Genomic DNA, 12,571 nt, shown 5'->3' with positions numbered 1-12,571 from the left:
GTAATGGTGGTGAATCCATCCTTCTTTTTGCCCTGAGACGAGAAAAATACGTTTTTCTTTGCCTGAAAGTTTTTATTACGTGACGCAAAAAATCGTCATATTGCGTCACGTAAAGAATTTGAGGCTGGCAGGGAAGAACTACAAGTCTAGTTTCTCATGTTTTCATCCACTGAAGCTACAGAAATATAGTCTTACCTCGGGCGTCGGTTTCCACCCGCAGCCAATGTAAACATTGCATCACGTCCAAATGTCTCATCAGCTGGTGGTGAAAACGTCCTTCTTGTCCTTGTTCGGATTAAACGACCCGCTACAAAACAATAATTCACCATTTCAAAAGAAAAACAAACAAAGTGTGTTCAGAAGTCTTACTGGATCTACAAACAAGTTAGCTTCTAGCTTTGGTGTTCAGAGGGATCAGTGGGAGTGGCCTGCAGAGCTGTGCATTCTGGGAGTTGTAGTATTTGATTCAAATCAGTTTAAAATAGATTTTCTGCTTTTTCTCGGTCAAGAAGGCACAAGTCAAACAAATTATTTTACATTTCTACCACATATATGACCCAATTTCACTACAGATTCATGTTTCAATGGGTGAAGTATCACTTTAAAATGCTGGCTCAGCTTCGTCCATTCTACAACCAAACAAGCGCAGCTGCAAAAGCTGTAGATCAGTTGTGCTTCTTTGCTATGTCTCTTTAACTAGCCTGGCGTCGCTGCACATTAGCCCACATAAAGTCAGGTCTCAGTTAAAGGTCTCCTCCTCATTTATTGTTGATACATTTATTCATTATCTCTTCCGCTTTTCTTGGCGGGCCATGATTTTGATTGCTCATGGCCTAAAAATGATTTTGGGGGCCATGGCGGGCCGGAGCAGCTCTCAGCTGTCATTGGGCGAGGGGTACAAGCTGGACCGATAGAGACATAAAACCAGCCACACCTACGGGCGATTAAGAGTCATTAATTAACCTAACGAGCATGTGTTTGGATTGAGGGAGGAAGCCGGAGTACAAGGAGAGAACCCACGCATGCAGACTCCAGGGATTCAAACCAGGAACCTCCTCGCTGTGAAGCTAACCACTGAACCTCCGTGCATCCCATTTAGTGTCGATTCAACATACACTTTCATGTGTCCAATAACGACAGAATCGAGCACATTACCCATCAATGCTCTCAGAGTCTCCTGACCTGGAAAAAAGATTTTTTAAAAAAACAAACACTGAACCCTCAGTGAGCGACAGGGGAGACGGGAACGACTCTGCTGCCTCACAAGATGGAAATAAATACACCAGTAATCCTCTTCTCTTCTCTCATGTTGGAACATTTAAACACTAAAACACTCTTTAAAAAAAGAACAACATTCCTATATGTGCACAGCTCCAAAGTCCTGCACAGCACTTGTTGGCCAGGATGTTAACAGAGGTTCCTCCCTCTCTGAATATTCAGATTTTGTTGAGTTAAATATTCTTCCTGGTGGAAACTTTAAATGTAAAAGTCTGTACCATCTTTACTGTAAAAAAAATAAAAGGCCCATCTTTAACTGACAGCCAACAAACAAACAGAAATTCATTTTCACAAAATGATGATTTTATTACCATTCGGATCACCTGTGACTTGCACAGCAAAACACAGTTTCCAAATTCACCGCACACACTCGTTCACATAAAAATAAAACTCTTTAATGAATCGTTAAAAACAGTTTGTAGAAATCAATGAGCACAGTTCAGATCTGTACAGCAGCAACACAGCTCCTATATATTACACTTCATATAAAAATACTTTTACAAGAACCACACTTGAAAACCCCACTTCAAGTTTTGTCAGTAGATTGTTTAAAAACCAAAAGATGAAGATAATAATAATAATAATAAACCCCAAATGTTAACAAGAGAAAAGAAAAGGCATAAAAAACACCTCAGAAAATAAATCTTTTCCCTTAAATACATCAGCGCCCTCCTCACCTGGGAGGACGCTTTCCTATGGAGGTCATTGCATATTTCAAGATCACTCTCACCCCACACACACACACACACACACGCACACACACACACACACACGCACACACACAGCAGATTTATACCTTTCTCGAGTGCACATCATTTTATGGTCCTAGCCCGGATCCAGCCCCCCCGACACAGGTGTCTGTGAAGTCCCTCCAAACTGACGGCTCAGTTCTTTGTCAGGTTCCCATTCACATACAGATGAGCCTGATTACAGAGTATTAAAGTGTTTTAGATCAGAGAGACTTCTACAGCTCGTCCTGATAGGACCTGAAGTCTGAAGTGAAGGATTCCCTTGTTGTTTCTCTTCTTATAAAAAGTAAAGAGGGATGGGAGTGTAAAAGCGTGCATGCAGTCCTGCTTTTACTCTCATCGCAGAAATGTTTATTTTTTTAAACAAGGCCACGTTTTTGAAGAATGCAGACAATGACAAATGTGCAACTCCTCAGTCAGTCTGCAGATCAGACTGTGAGCCCTCCTCCACCCCGTCAGGTAAGGTAGACCGGGGCCGGAGGCAGTGTAGGTAGGCTGGGCTGAGGTGCAACGACAGCGCAGTAATCTGGCTCTGTGCTATGTCGCAGGCTGCTCTCCGTTTAAAAGTGACGTGGACTCGGAGTCCAGCACCGCTTGCAACTCCACACCGGAGTCCCCATCTTCCTCCCCGCCGTCCTCCACCTCCTCCTCGCCTATTGCCTCCTCCAGTCCTCTCCCTGCGTGGCCCCGCTTGTTCCGCTGAGCGCCTCCCCGCCGCCTGCTTTTCCAGAAAAGGCCTCGGCAGTGCAGGTGGGCCAATGTGACCTCCAGTGTGTAGTAGAGAGACCAGAAAAGAGCAAAGCAGCCCAACAGCAACAGGAACTGGAAGGGGGGGGGGGGGAGAGTGAGAGGAGGTTAACAACATCGAAACATCAGGAGCTGATCGCTTGACTGGAGGGCGAGAAAAACAGCGTGAAAGGCTCCGAAGAGGGCGAAGCAGAGGGAGTGTCAGGTACAGCTCACCTTCAGGTTGTTGGAGGTGAACGGGCTGACTATCTCTGGAGGGATATCCAGGCCTGGGGGGCAGGGCAGAGAGAAGCTGCTGTCCAGATACTTGCCGCTCATAGCTTCCTCCACCAGCCTGTCAATCAACGCGCAGAATATTCATCGAGCTTTCACGTCATTCAAGACATTTCATCAGACATTAGTGATGTTTCTTTTCAGGTTTCAGAGACACTGTTGTAGCTCAGCATGCTACCTCCACACAGAGCTCTTTTAATCTGTTATTTGGACCCAGTTTAACCAGCTCTTCAAGACTGGAGCCAGGCTCCTGGGCCTGCTCACTGCTGCTGAGTTCAAGTGACGGGGGTCTGAGTTAAAACGTTTTGACATGTGACCTGTTATTACATTGAGTTTTGTTAACGTGCTGTTTTGTGATCGCACATACAGCTCTCAACAAAGATAGTGAGAATGCAAGATGATTCACTCTGCAACAACTAAGCTCAGAAAAACACCCACGATGGCTTAAGCAACAGAACGTCATTACATTTCATTTGTCCGCAGAGAAACTCAAAAAGCACAAAATGATGCAACAGCATGGAGGAGGCAGCACAACGCGCCTGTCGAGTCTTACATCTGTCTGTCCTTGACCTCGCTGAAGGTCATAGAAGAACCATACAGAGTCAGCGCCCACTGCCTCAACACGCCGGCGCCGGCGCACTGCCTGGACCAGGGCTCTTCTGCAGGAGCAGAGAGGAGGGTCAGAGAGGGTGTGCACAGTATTTCCTCCAACAGTGTGAGTCAGTGAGGGTGCCTTACTGTGGTCTGATATCCTGAGCACGTACAGGCCTTCAGCTTTCTCTCCCCAGCAGCGCACGGTGGAGAAAGTCCAGTCCTGGTAGCCGGCAGGGTCTCTGTCAACGAGAGAACATTAAAACACGGATGGAACAAACTGTCGCCCTGACGCTGACACGGAGACTCGTGTTTGCGTGTGCGTACCTGTCGATGGCGCGGCGTGCCCCGATGACTGAGCTCATCCCACTGGGGCAGACCAACACAACCTCCACGTTGCCACGGCAAGGGTGGTCTATTGTCACGGTAACAGCGACATGCTCCAGCGTCTCCATCCCGGACTGTTTCAGATCGGCGAACGAGACTGAAGGGGAGGAGGGAGCAGAGTGTTTGATCACTTCCTCGTAACACCACAAATTAAAACTAACATCAACACACACACACACACACACACACACTGTACACAGGGGATGCCAGCAGTCTGCAGATTTAAGACAACACATAAAAATTACAAAAACAAAGACTGTAACAGATGCTGCTCCTTTCAGAAAAGACTGAGGCTGTATTAGTTCAGTTTTATTCTTTGCTCATGAGACCACTCACTCTTCACTCTGGCCGTTCTCCCGACTGGGAGGAGGCCGTAAAAAACAAACAAAAGAAAGATAGAGATCGAGGAGGGAGAACGGAAAGCTCTGAGTGAGCAAAAGAAGAAGTGATCACATTCACAGACGGGCGGATAATAAGTGAATCACGGCGGTGAGATGTGAAAAGGAAACCTGAGTAAGTGAGACGAGTTGTGGAAAAAAAAAAAGAAAAAAAAAAAAAGAAGGAAAAAATAAGCAGAGGCCATGAAGAAGAATCTCAGACTGTATTTCAACACTGATGCAAGGAGAACATGACCTAATAAGGAGAGGCGGACTGAGTGAGGAGCAGGCAGGGCGGGAGGGAGGGGAGCCACGTCGTGCAGCGTGTAAACAGGACAGGCAGAAGTCCGATACAGAGCAGATAGAGTTACCATTCCAGGTGCGGATCAGCTGGTCGGGATATGTCGAGATGGATGCTTCCTCTTTCTTTACTAAGCTCTGATAGGACACCAGGAACGGCACAGACTCCCAAACCTGAGAGACAGAAAAAGGGGGTCAACACCTGAAATGGATTATGAAATAAAAACTTTTCTGTGAGGAGTTTTTAGTTGCTTATAAATCAGACAGAAGCGAATGTTTTATATGATGCAAAACAAAAGGGAAATCAGTTATTCTTAAAGGAGCCATGTGTGACTTTTTGATCCAGTAGATGCTCTCAAACCAACAATCAGAGAGAGATTTAGATTGTGTGTATTATTGCATGAACCTTGGCAGCATTGACGAGTCTCCACGCGTTGAGCAGACCGAAGCCGTGCTGCGGGCTGTGGTTAAATCCAGCTCCGTTTACTTGCCATTCTGCCAGTCTGTTGTCACACTGTTGAAACACAGAATAAAAAGATTTCATGTAGTTGTCAAGCTGATGGATGAATCTTTCTGCCTTGTGAGTAGCGGAGCATGTACAGCCGCCCGGCGTGCTGAGAAACATTGAGGCCGACCTTGGTGGCCGTGAAGGCGATGATGTGCTGCACGTCTCTCCAGCTGAGGCAGGGCCGGACCTGCAGCATGAGAGCCACCATCCCGGCCGCCAGGGGCGCCGCCGCAGACGTGCCGGTGTGGCTGTCAGTGCAACCCGTCCCCTGCTGCAGGGACCAGTCTGACGTCACCTGCAGACACAGAGCGAAGGGCTGAATGGTGAGGATGCAACAAGAAGAGATTTACGTAGAGCACAAACAGTTCTGGGGGGTCTGGGCAGGTCTGGGCAGGAGGCCAAGCACAATCTGCTGCTCACAGCGGTATGTAAACATACAAGAGCTTTACAGGTTATAAGAAACACAAAGTGTTCACGTCTGTCTGTAACTCAACCGGGTGCCAATGTCACTGAACCGTCCCTCCTAAATCTGCACGAGTCCGAGCTCAGCAGTGTTTGTGTACATTAAGAGGACTGACGTTTCAAGGCTTAAAGATGTTCAGAGACCAAAGGAAGCCGAGAGGAGCACATTACAACCAGGAGAAGAAAGAGTCACAGCTGTACAGAGAATGGAAGGAAAACTGAAGGAAGATGCTTGAGCCCCATGTCTCGACCCAGACAGTCTGGAAGCCGATTTTTAATGATTAAATTAATCATTGTCCAATCAGCTGCAGGATCAACATCAACCAACGAGCAGACGGCTCGACAGGAAATCTTCAAATATAAACGCACGAGTCGATACTTCGAAACGTCCTCTTCCACACGGAGTACATTTTGATGACATTCATGCGAAAGCAGCTGTTTTTAGTCAAGTCCAAACGGCTTCTTCAGAACCATCCGGCGAAGGTCAGCATGTGGTCAGGACTGTTTGTGTAAATGTGGTCGACGTTGGATCAGTTTTGAGGGTCCAAAGAGTTTTGGACAATCTGACCTGGCTCAAGCTCCCTGATGATCAAATCACATCGTCACATCGTTACAGCTGTGTTGCCACGGTGACAAGCCATAACAGCTACAAACAAATGCCTACAGATTCTTTTGGACCTCGCTCATGTCAACAGCTGCTGCTGTTTTTGGATGTTTTCTGCTCTTTGAACTGCTTCTCGTTGGAAGGCATCTCAGAGTCTGGAAACACTGAGATAAAGTTTAAAGGCTGCTGACGTCTCTGTATTACACCAAATTAAAAATATGTTACTGTGAGAAACAGTTTGTCCTGTGTGACGGAGCTCGTCCGTCGTGTGTGCGAGTGTGAAACCTACAATGCTCCTCAGCTTTCCCCCTCCGCTGCTGAACGTGACAGCCAGCATGGACGCACAATCCTCAGCGTAGAAGGGCTTCCCCCCGAACTCATCCACCGCTCCTGCCACACACAAACACTCACATTATTCATGGCCCCGTCACACATGCTCACAACATCGACTAAAAATGAGACGTGGAAATCGCTGCCATGAGTTCACCAGTTTGTGGACTCCGACACATGACCCACATGTCCCGGTGTTCCTTATCTGAAGCATACACACACATAAAGGGCACACAAGAGGCTTCGTGGCTCACCGACTGTGATGGTGTAGATGGAGTTGGCGTAGCCGTCGTAGTTGCAGTTGTCGTTGTAACTTCCACCGTTGCCACTGGCAACCACAAAGATACTCCCAAAGCCTCTCCTGCCTGCGATCACCCCATGTTGCAGCGCCGCCTGAGTAGAGGAAAACAACAGAATTCAATTTATTTATTTTATTCAATAAGAAAAGAAACGGTCCATGAAATAAAATCACTCTCTATATTCAGTTTGTTGCTGTGTGCTGCCCTCTGCAGGACGAAAGAGAAAAGTGAGAATAGAATAAAAAACAGTAAGCCAGAAAAAAATGCATCACCCAGGTAGAAAGTAGAAACAGTACAAGTTAAAAATATATTGTAGAGTAAGACGATATAGTGCATGAGTGAAATGATTGATTTTTGCACACGGAGAAGGAGGGGATACGAGAGCTGGGACGAGTCTTACCTTGCCCAGGGGATGAGGACCGTCCACAGTGTGTCCGTCATCATCTGGACCCCAACTTAAGAAAAAACATAAAAAAAAAAAAAAAGTGAATTCCACAACAGAGACAATGGCCTGTGAAATCAGTCTTAGTGACACGCTCTCACCTGCAGCTGTAGATGTCGTTGACCTGGTAGTGCTTGTTAAAGGCAATGGCCTCCAGGCTGTCAGTCAGCGGGCCATCCAGGACTCGGATACCTGGAAAGAAAACAACAAGCAAGAAGCATTTTACCCAATCACACATTTCCACAGGTTTTTAAAAAGACTTCAACAGAAAATACAGTCGTGTGTTTACCTGCCACCTTACTGCCGTAAGCCACCCCGACTGCACAGAAGCTGTTGTTGGGGACGGCCGCGATCTCTCCTGCACATCGCGTCCCGTGGTGGTTGTCGCTGTGGACGTCCGGGTGAGGCATTGGATCAGGGTCGTTGGAGTTGAGGTCGTAGCTGCCCTCTGGACTCTGACAGGAAAACAAAGAATGAAAGGACGAAGGACAGACACATTAAGCGGAGTGAACAGGTCTGTCTTAGTTTGGACTTACGTAGTTGGGCTGGATGTCCTGGTGGGTGTGCTCCACCCCGTCATCTACCACCACCACCGTGACTCCTTGACCTGTGATGTTGCGCTCCCACACTCCTGTTACGTTAATGTCCAAACCCTTGTTGCGGTTGTTGTGCTGCAAGAATAAGAAAAGAAGGATATCTGTCACAGCGAAGGACTGAATCAGACGTTTGTACAGATGAATATCTAGTTTTTCAAACGTCTCCATCTCAACGTACAAAGATTAGATGTCACGACAGCCAAAAGATTTAGAGCTCCCCCTGCTGGCTGGCTGCAGTAAAGGTCACATCGAGTACGTTATAACAAGACGACGGTCATAATGGTTCGCTCACTGTTTATTCTCCACAGAGGATTAAGTTTTAATAATAATAAAGCAGATGTGACGTCATGATTGACAGCTCTGTTGACAGATCCTGCAGCGTTCTCTGCCAGCCTATTAGAGGAGAGGTGACAAACGCTGAAACAAGAATCTTTCGCGCTTCAGATAAAAAGGCACGCTCCGGACGTTCACTGCTCCACACTGCATCCACGAACCACTCTGCTCTGTGAATCTCAGTCTCCCCTTCTGAACACACTGACACGCAGTGCTTTGGATGAGGTGCGGTGCATGTCCCAGTCTCGCCTTTACAGAAAAGTAGTTCCTCTCTGCTGCAGTGTTTTTATACCAGCCGTTAAAGATGTAAAGAGTGCAGACACAATGATGAGGCATTAATACGGATCATATGTTGATTCTTCCTCACCCAGCCCTATAAGCATACAGTGTCAGTGACATTCTCAATAATTGTTTACCTGCAAGTAGAGACCGTGTGGGATTAAGCCCCGCCCCCAATTTGCTCTACAAACAGGGTCAACACACCTCCTGATACAGCCTGTGAACACAGGCTATGGGCGAGACGCAGGAGGGAGGGGGAAAGTGACGGCTCCTGACTTTCCGCGTCTCGGTCAGAGAGACGAGAGGTCAGAGGTCAAAGCAAAGATATGAGTAAGGTGGAAATGAGGCCGCCTGCTCGACTGGTTTTTGAGAAAAGCTAACCGTTGTAATCCTGCACATCCGCTCCATGCACCTCCTGACTGTGTAGCCACAGGCGGATTATAAAGAGATGCAGGAGTGAGCCTTTCTCTTAGCTGTCATTTCTCATAGCTTGAATTTCCCTCAGGATCAATAAAGTATCTATCTATCTATCTATCTATCTATCTATCTATCTATCTATCTATCTATCGTCATCAGACTGATTCAAGAGCAACAACAACACACACTTAAGGAACGGCTGCATGTGCTCATGAACATACTTTTCTCACATTTATGTTTGGGCTTTCAGCCGTCATTTGATTGGACAGGAGACAGAGACTTCCAGAAAGGAGCTGCAGGTCAGACACGAGCATGCTTGGAGGAGTATAGCCTCGGTACATGGAGCAGGACTCATCCGCTAGGCCATCAGCGCCCCACTCACATTCATACAGTATATTTGTAAATTGATTTTTCCGTTGTTTATATTGATGTAGGTTGATTTTTTTCTGAGATTTAACACTGGAGACTTTCTTAGTTATCTTTATTTTTTTAATTGGAACATTTTGTTTTGTTCTTCAAATATATTTGAGTATTTCTAACGTCTTCATCGTGTCTCGACTGATTGCAGCTTCTGTAATAGGATCACTTCCTGCTGAGGATTACATCTTTCTACCACTCAAAGATCAATAAACTAAAGTCATCATGAAGAAATAAAGAAGTGTGGACTCTCACCAGGTGCCACTGGTGCGTGTAGTTTGGATCGTTGAAGGCCACAGATCTCTTCCAGCGGCTGAGCACTCTCTCCTTGGAGTACCACACGACATGCGGGTGAGCTGCGAGGACGTCCCCAGGCTTCACACTCTTACTCCAAATATCAGCCCTGGCCTCAGGTCCGGGCTCGGCAGAACACAGCAGGTAGTGTCCTTCCAGCTGTCCGATCTGGCCCTGGTTCTGCAGCCCAGCCTGCTCCGCGACCTGGGACCAAAAGGTGCAAACAGAACTGAAACTTTCTGTTTCTCTTCAGGGCGGGGGACCAACAGTCAACTGCAATAACAAATCAAACATGTACAGTATATTGCAGAAAGTATTGTACCCTGGTGGCTATAACATCCAAGTGCCCAGAGTTCTGGTCAGCATCTTCTTCGTCGTCGTGGGGTGGACCGGCGTGGAGGCGGACGGCCCAGGCCTGAGCCTGACCGCAGGAGGGCGACGGCCAAGGTGAGGAAGAAGGAGGCGACGAAAAGGGAAGTGATGGAGCATTGGAGGGCAGCAGGGTCAAGAGGAAAAGGGACATGGAAGACATGAAAACGAGGAGCAGAAATGTGGCGAAATACGACGTTGCCATGGCAACGGAAGGAGACAAAAAAATAATAACACAGGCTCAAGCAGGTGAGCCCCTCTCATCTGAAGAGCGACCTGGACACGGGACAGAAACAGACGCACAGGGAGACAAAATAAAAAGAGCGTGGTTAGTCGTGATTAAGACAACGTGAGAATGAGCGTGCTGCATTCAGAGGACGCTCGCCACATTCACAGCAGCCGCAGCACGCTCGCTCAGCGCTGTGAAGTGGCTTTAACACATGATTACTATTCTATCAGCGCTGTTAGACCACAACAGAGACGCACGATCCTCAGAGTTCAGGTCAACCTTTAAACCTTAACTTGGTGGACTCTGCAGAACACTTCAGCGATCATATTATCGAGTAGAAAGAGAGCGGCTGGGTGTTTGGGGAACAGGAGGTGTCACTCCCAAGCACAGCAAACAAAAAGATGATACACTTCACATTTAGCATTTGTACAGATAAGCTTCATATCCATTTGAGGACACAATTAGTCACCTGTGAGCCTGAAGGTGAGACACCCTCAGGGAGCCGCCTGCTCTCATCCAGCCCTGACTAACGCTCAAACTGAATGTGACACAGATGACCTTTCACTGACCTGTTTCACCTGGAGCCAAACAAAACAATAACATGATGCAACATGGAACTTAAGAAGTACAACAACAACAACAACAAAAAAGACGAGTGAGAGAGAAATTACGAGGTGAAACAAAATCACTGAGCAGAAAAGAACGGTCCTGTAGATGTGCAAAAACAGGTGAAAAACCTCAGGTGCATTAAAAGAGGAACAAAATGCTCACAGCAAATAAAAACATTTGTAAAAACACAGCAGGGCGCATCACCTTGTGTACTTCATGTGACTACAGATTCAAAGCACAAACATGCAGACGCGTGTGCACCGTCCTGTGTTTGTGCAAATGGAAGTAACGTCTACATCATTCGATTCTATTCTATTCTCCAAAAACAAAAAAAACAGTCTAATTTTGAAGGATAAATTGTGCGTGAATCGTATCATGAGTTGAGTGAAACGTTGCGTCCCTATAATTTGAGGTTTTTTGTTGCTTTAATCCCCTTCATGTCCACTTAGGTCCTCTGATCAGTCCCGAGCCCAGTGAAAACTCAGAGGCCTTCTCATTGGCCAGCCCCCGTAGCTGGAACCAACTGCCCCCCCCCCCCCCCATCTGAGAAACCATCTCTTTAAATGTTATAAAATCAAAACTCAACTTTAATCCTCTGGCCTTTGAGACTCATGTTTTTATTTACCTATGTTTATTTTACTTAAGGTATGTATCCGTTTATATGCTACTGTTCTTTACATTTTATTTTCTTTAGTTGTGTTTTTTTATGTGCTTATATCATCATATTTTGGTTGCAGTAATTGTCCAAACAGTTTGACTGAGAATGGAAAAAGTCCTTTATGATTATGTGCTGCGTTCATGTGCTCTCGGAACATTCGGAAAAATGAGTTTTCGAGTTGTGAGACCCACATGAACACCTGCCCAAGTCGGAACAACAACTCGGAAAATAATCAAGTGCCCGACTTGATACATCACCAACTTTCTTTGCTCAAATCTGATATCCTTATTGTTTGTTTGTTTTTATTTGTATTTTGCTTCTGCCGTTTCCAAACTGAAATCACGTGAACACACCTGGAAACTTCAACCACCTGAGCAGCACTTGAACGCAGCAGAGGTTCACGACGAAGCACTTTAACTGTGACGATAATTTAAACCGAAAGGACCTTAATAAACATTTTTCTTGGTGTCAGGAGGTCAGGAGGAAAGTGTCTGATGTTTTAATGACACTCAGCTGATTTGAATTCCTCTTTATGTGACATGTTTGTTTTGATTGCTGTGTTCACTTCCTGTGTCGGCCTGTTCCTCTCTTTATATTTCATACATTAATAAACTGACCGGATGACACCCGAAGATGACAGCTAAAGAACAATCAAGAACCTTTAACGTCAAACAAAGAAACAAAAGTCAGAACAACTTCAGAGCTGTAGTTTGTTTATTATTAGCTAGTTGTAAAGACGTTAATAGTTTAGACCGCTGTTCTTTACTTTAAAAAAATCAAATACAACACGCCTGAAGTCTTACCTGTCCGTTAAGTGTGCTGTTCTCAACGGCTCCCCGCGATTGTTTATGAGTAACGTTGAGCTCGTCATTTCACTTCCGTAACTGGCGAGCTGTGCGTTCTACGTCATACAGTAGTCGCGTAGACGTCGTGCGTGCCACCTGATTGGTCCAGAGCTAGAGCGCCAGGCTTTTCTTCTTATTTTTTTTTTTGGAGGGGGGGCGGCAACAAAAAATGGCATAC

The 12,571-nt window shown here is 46.2% G+C and overlaps 1 protein-coding gene across 1 annotated transcript; it reads right to left on the bottom strand.

The window, feature by feature from the left end:
- Positions 1-1,651: 1,651 nt before the first annotated feature.
- Positions 1,652-12,471, bottom strand: pcsk7 (proprotein convertase subtilisin/kexin type 7). The gene is made up of 17 exons (XM_079353799.1): positions 12,352-12,471; positions 10,006-10,328; positions 9,645-9,887; positions 7,884-8,018; positions 7,637-7,802; positions 7,449-7,539; positions 7,306-7,360; positions 6,861-6,999; positions 6,566-6,666; positions 5,338-5,505; positions 5,109-5,216; positions 4,774-4,876; positions 3,966-4,122; positions 3,786-3,880; positions 3,601-3,706; positions 2,991-3,108; positions 1,652-2,849 (listed from the first exon to the last, which is right to left on the bottom strand). Exons 2-17 carry the CDS (start codon positions 10,255-10,257, stop codon positions 2,565-2,567), a joined length of 2,322 nt encoding a protein of 773 aa, XP_079209925.1. The 5' UTR covers positions 10,258-10,328; positions 12,352-12,471; the 3' UTR covers positions 1,652-2,564.
- Between the last annotated feature and the right edge of the window lie 100 nt (positions 12,472-12,571).

Source organism: Symphodus melops (assembly GCF_947650265.1).
Source record: "Symphodus melops genome assembly, chromosome: 10".
Taxonomy (NCBI): domain Eukaryota; kingdom Metazoa; phylum Chordata; class Actinopteri; order Labriformes; family Labridae; genus Symphodus; species Symphodus melops.
Note: the sequence above shows the minus strand (reverse complement) of the source record. Positions and strands in the feature narration are given on the sequence as shown.

Bases quoted from the DNA above. Each gene is read 5' to 3' on its own strand.
- pcsk7 (XM_079353799.1), bottom strand. From the start codon at position 10,257: ATGGCAACGTCGTATTTCGCCACATTTCTGCTCCTCGTTTTCATGTCT. The intron at 7,540-7,636 runs GTAAACACACGA...TTTTCTTTCCAG, and splicing joins TTACGGCAGTAAGGTGGCAG to GTATCCGAGTCCTGGATGGC. The intron at 4,877-5,108 runs GTTCATGCAATA...TCTGTCTCTCAG, and splicing joins GACTCGTCAATGCTGCCAAG to GTTTGGGAGTCTGTGCCGTT.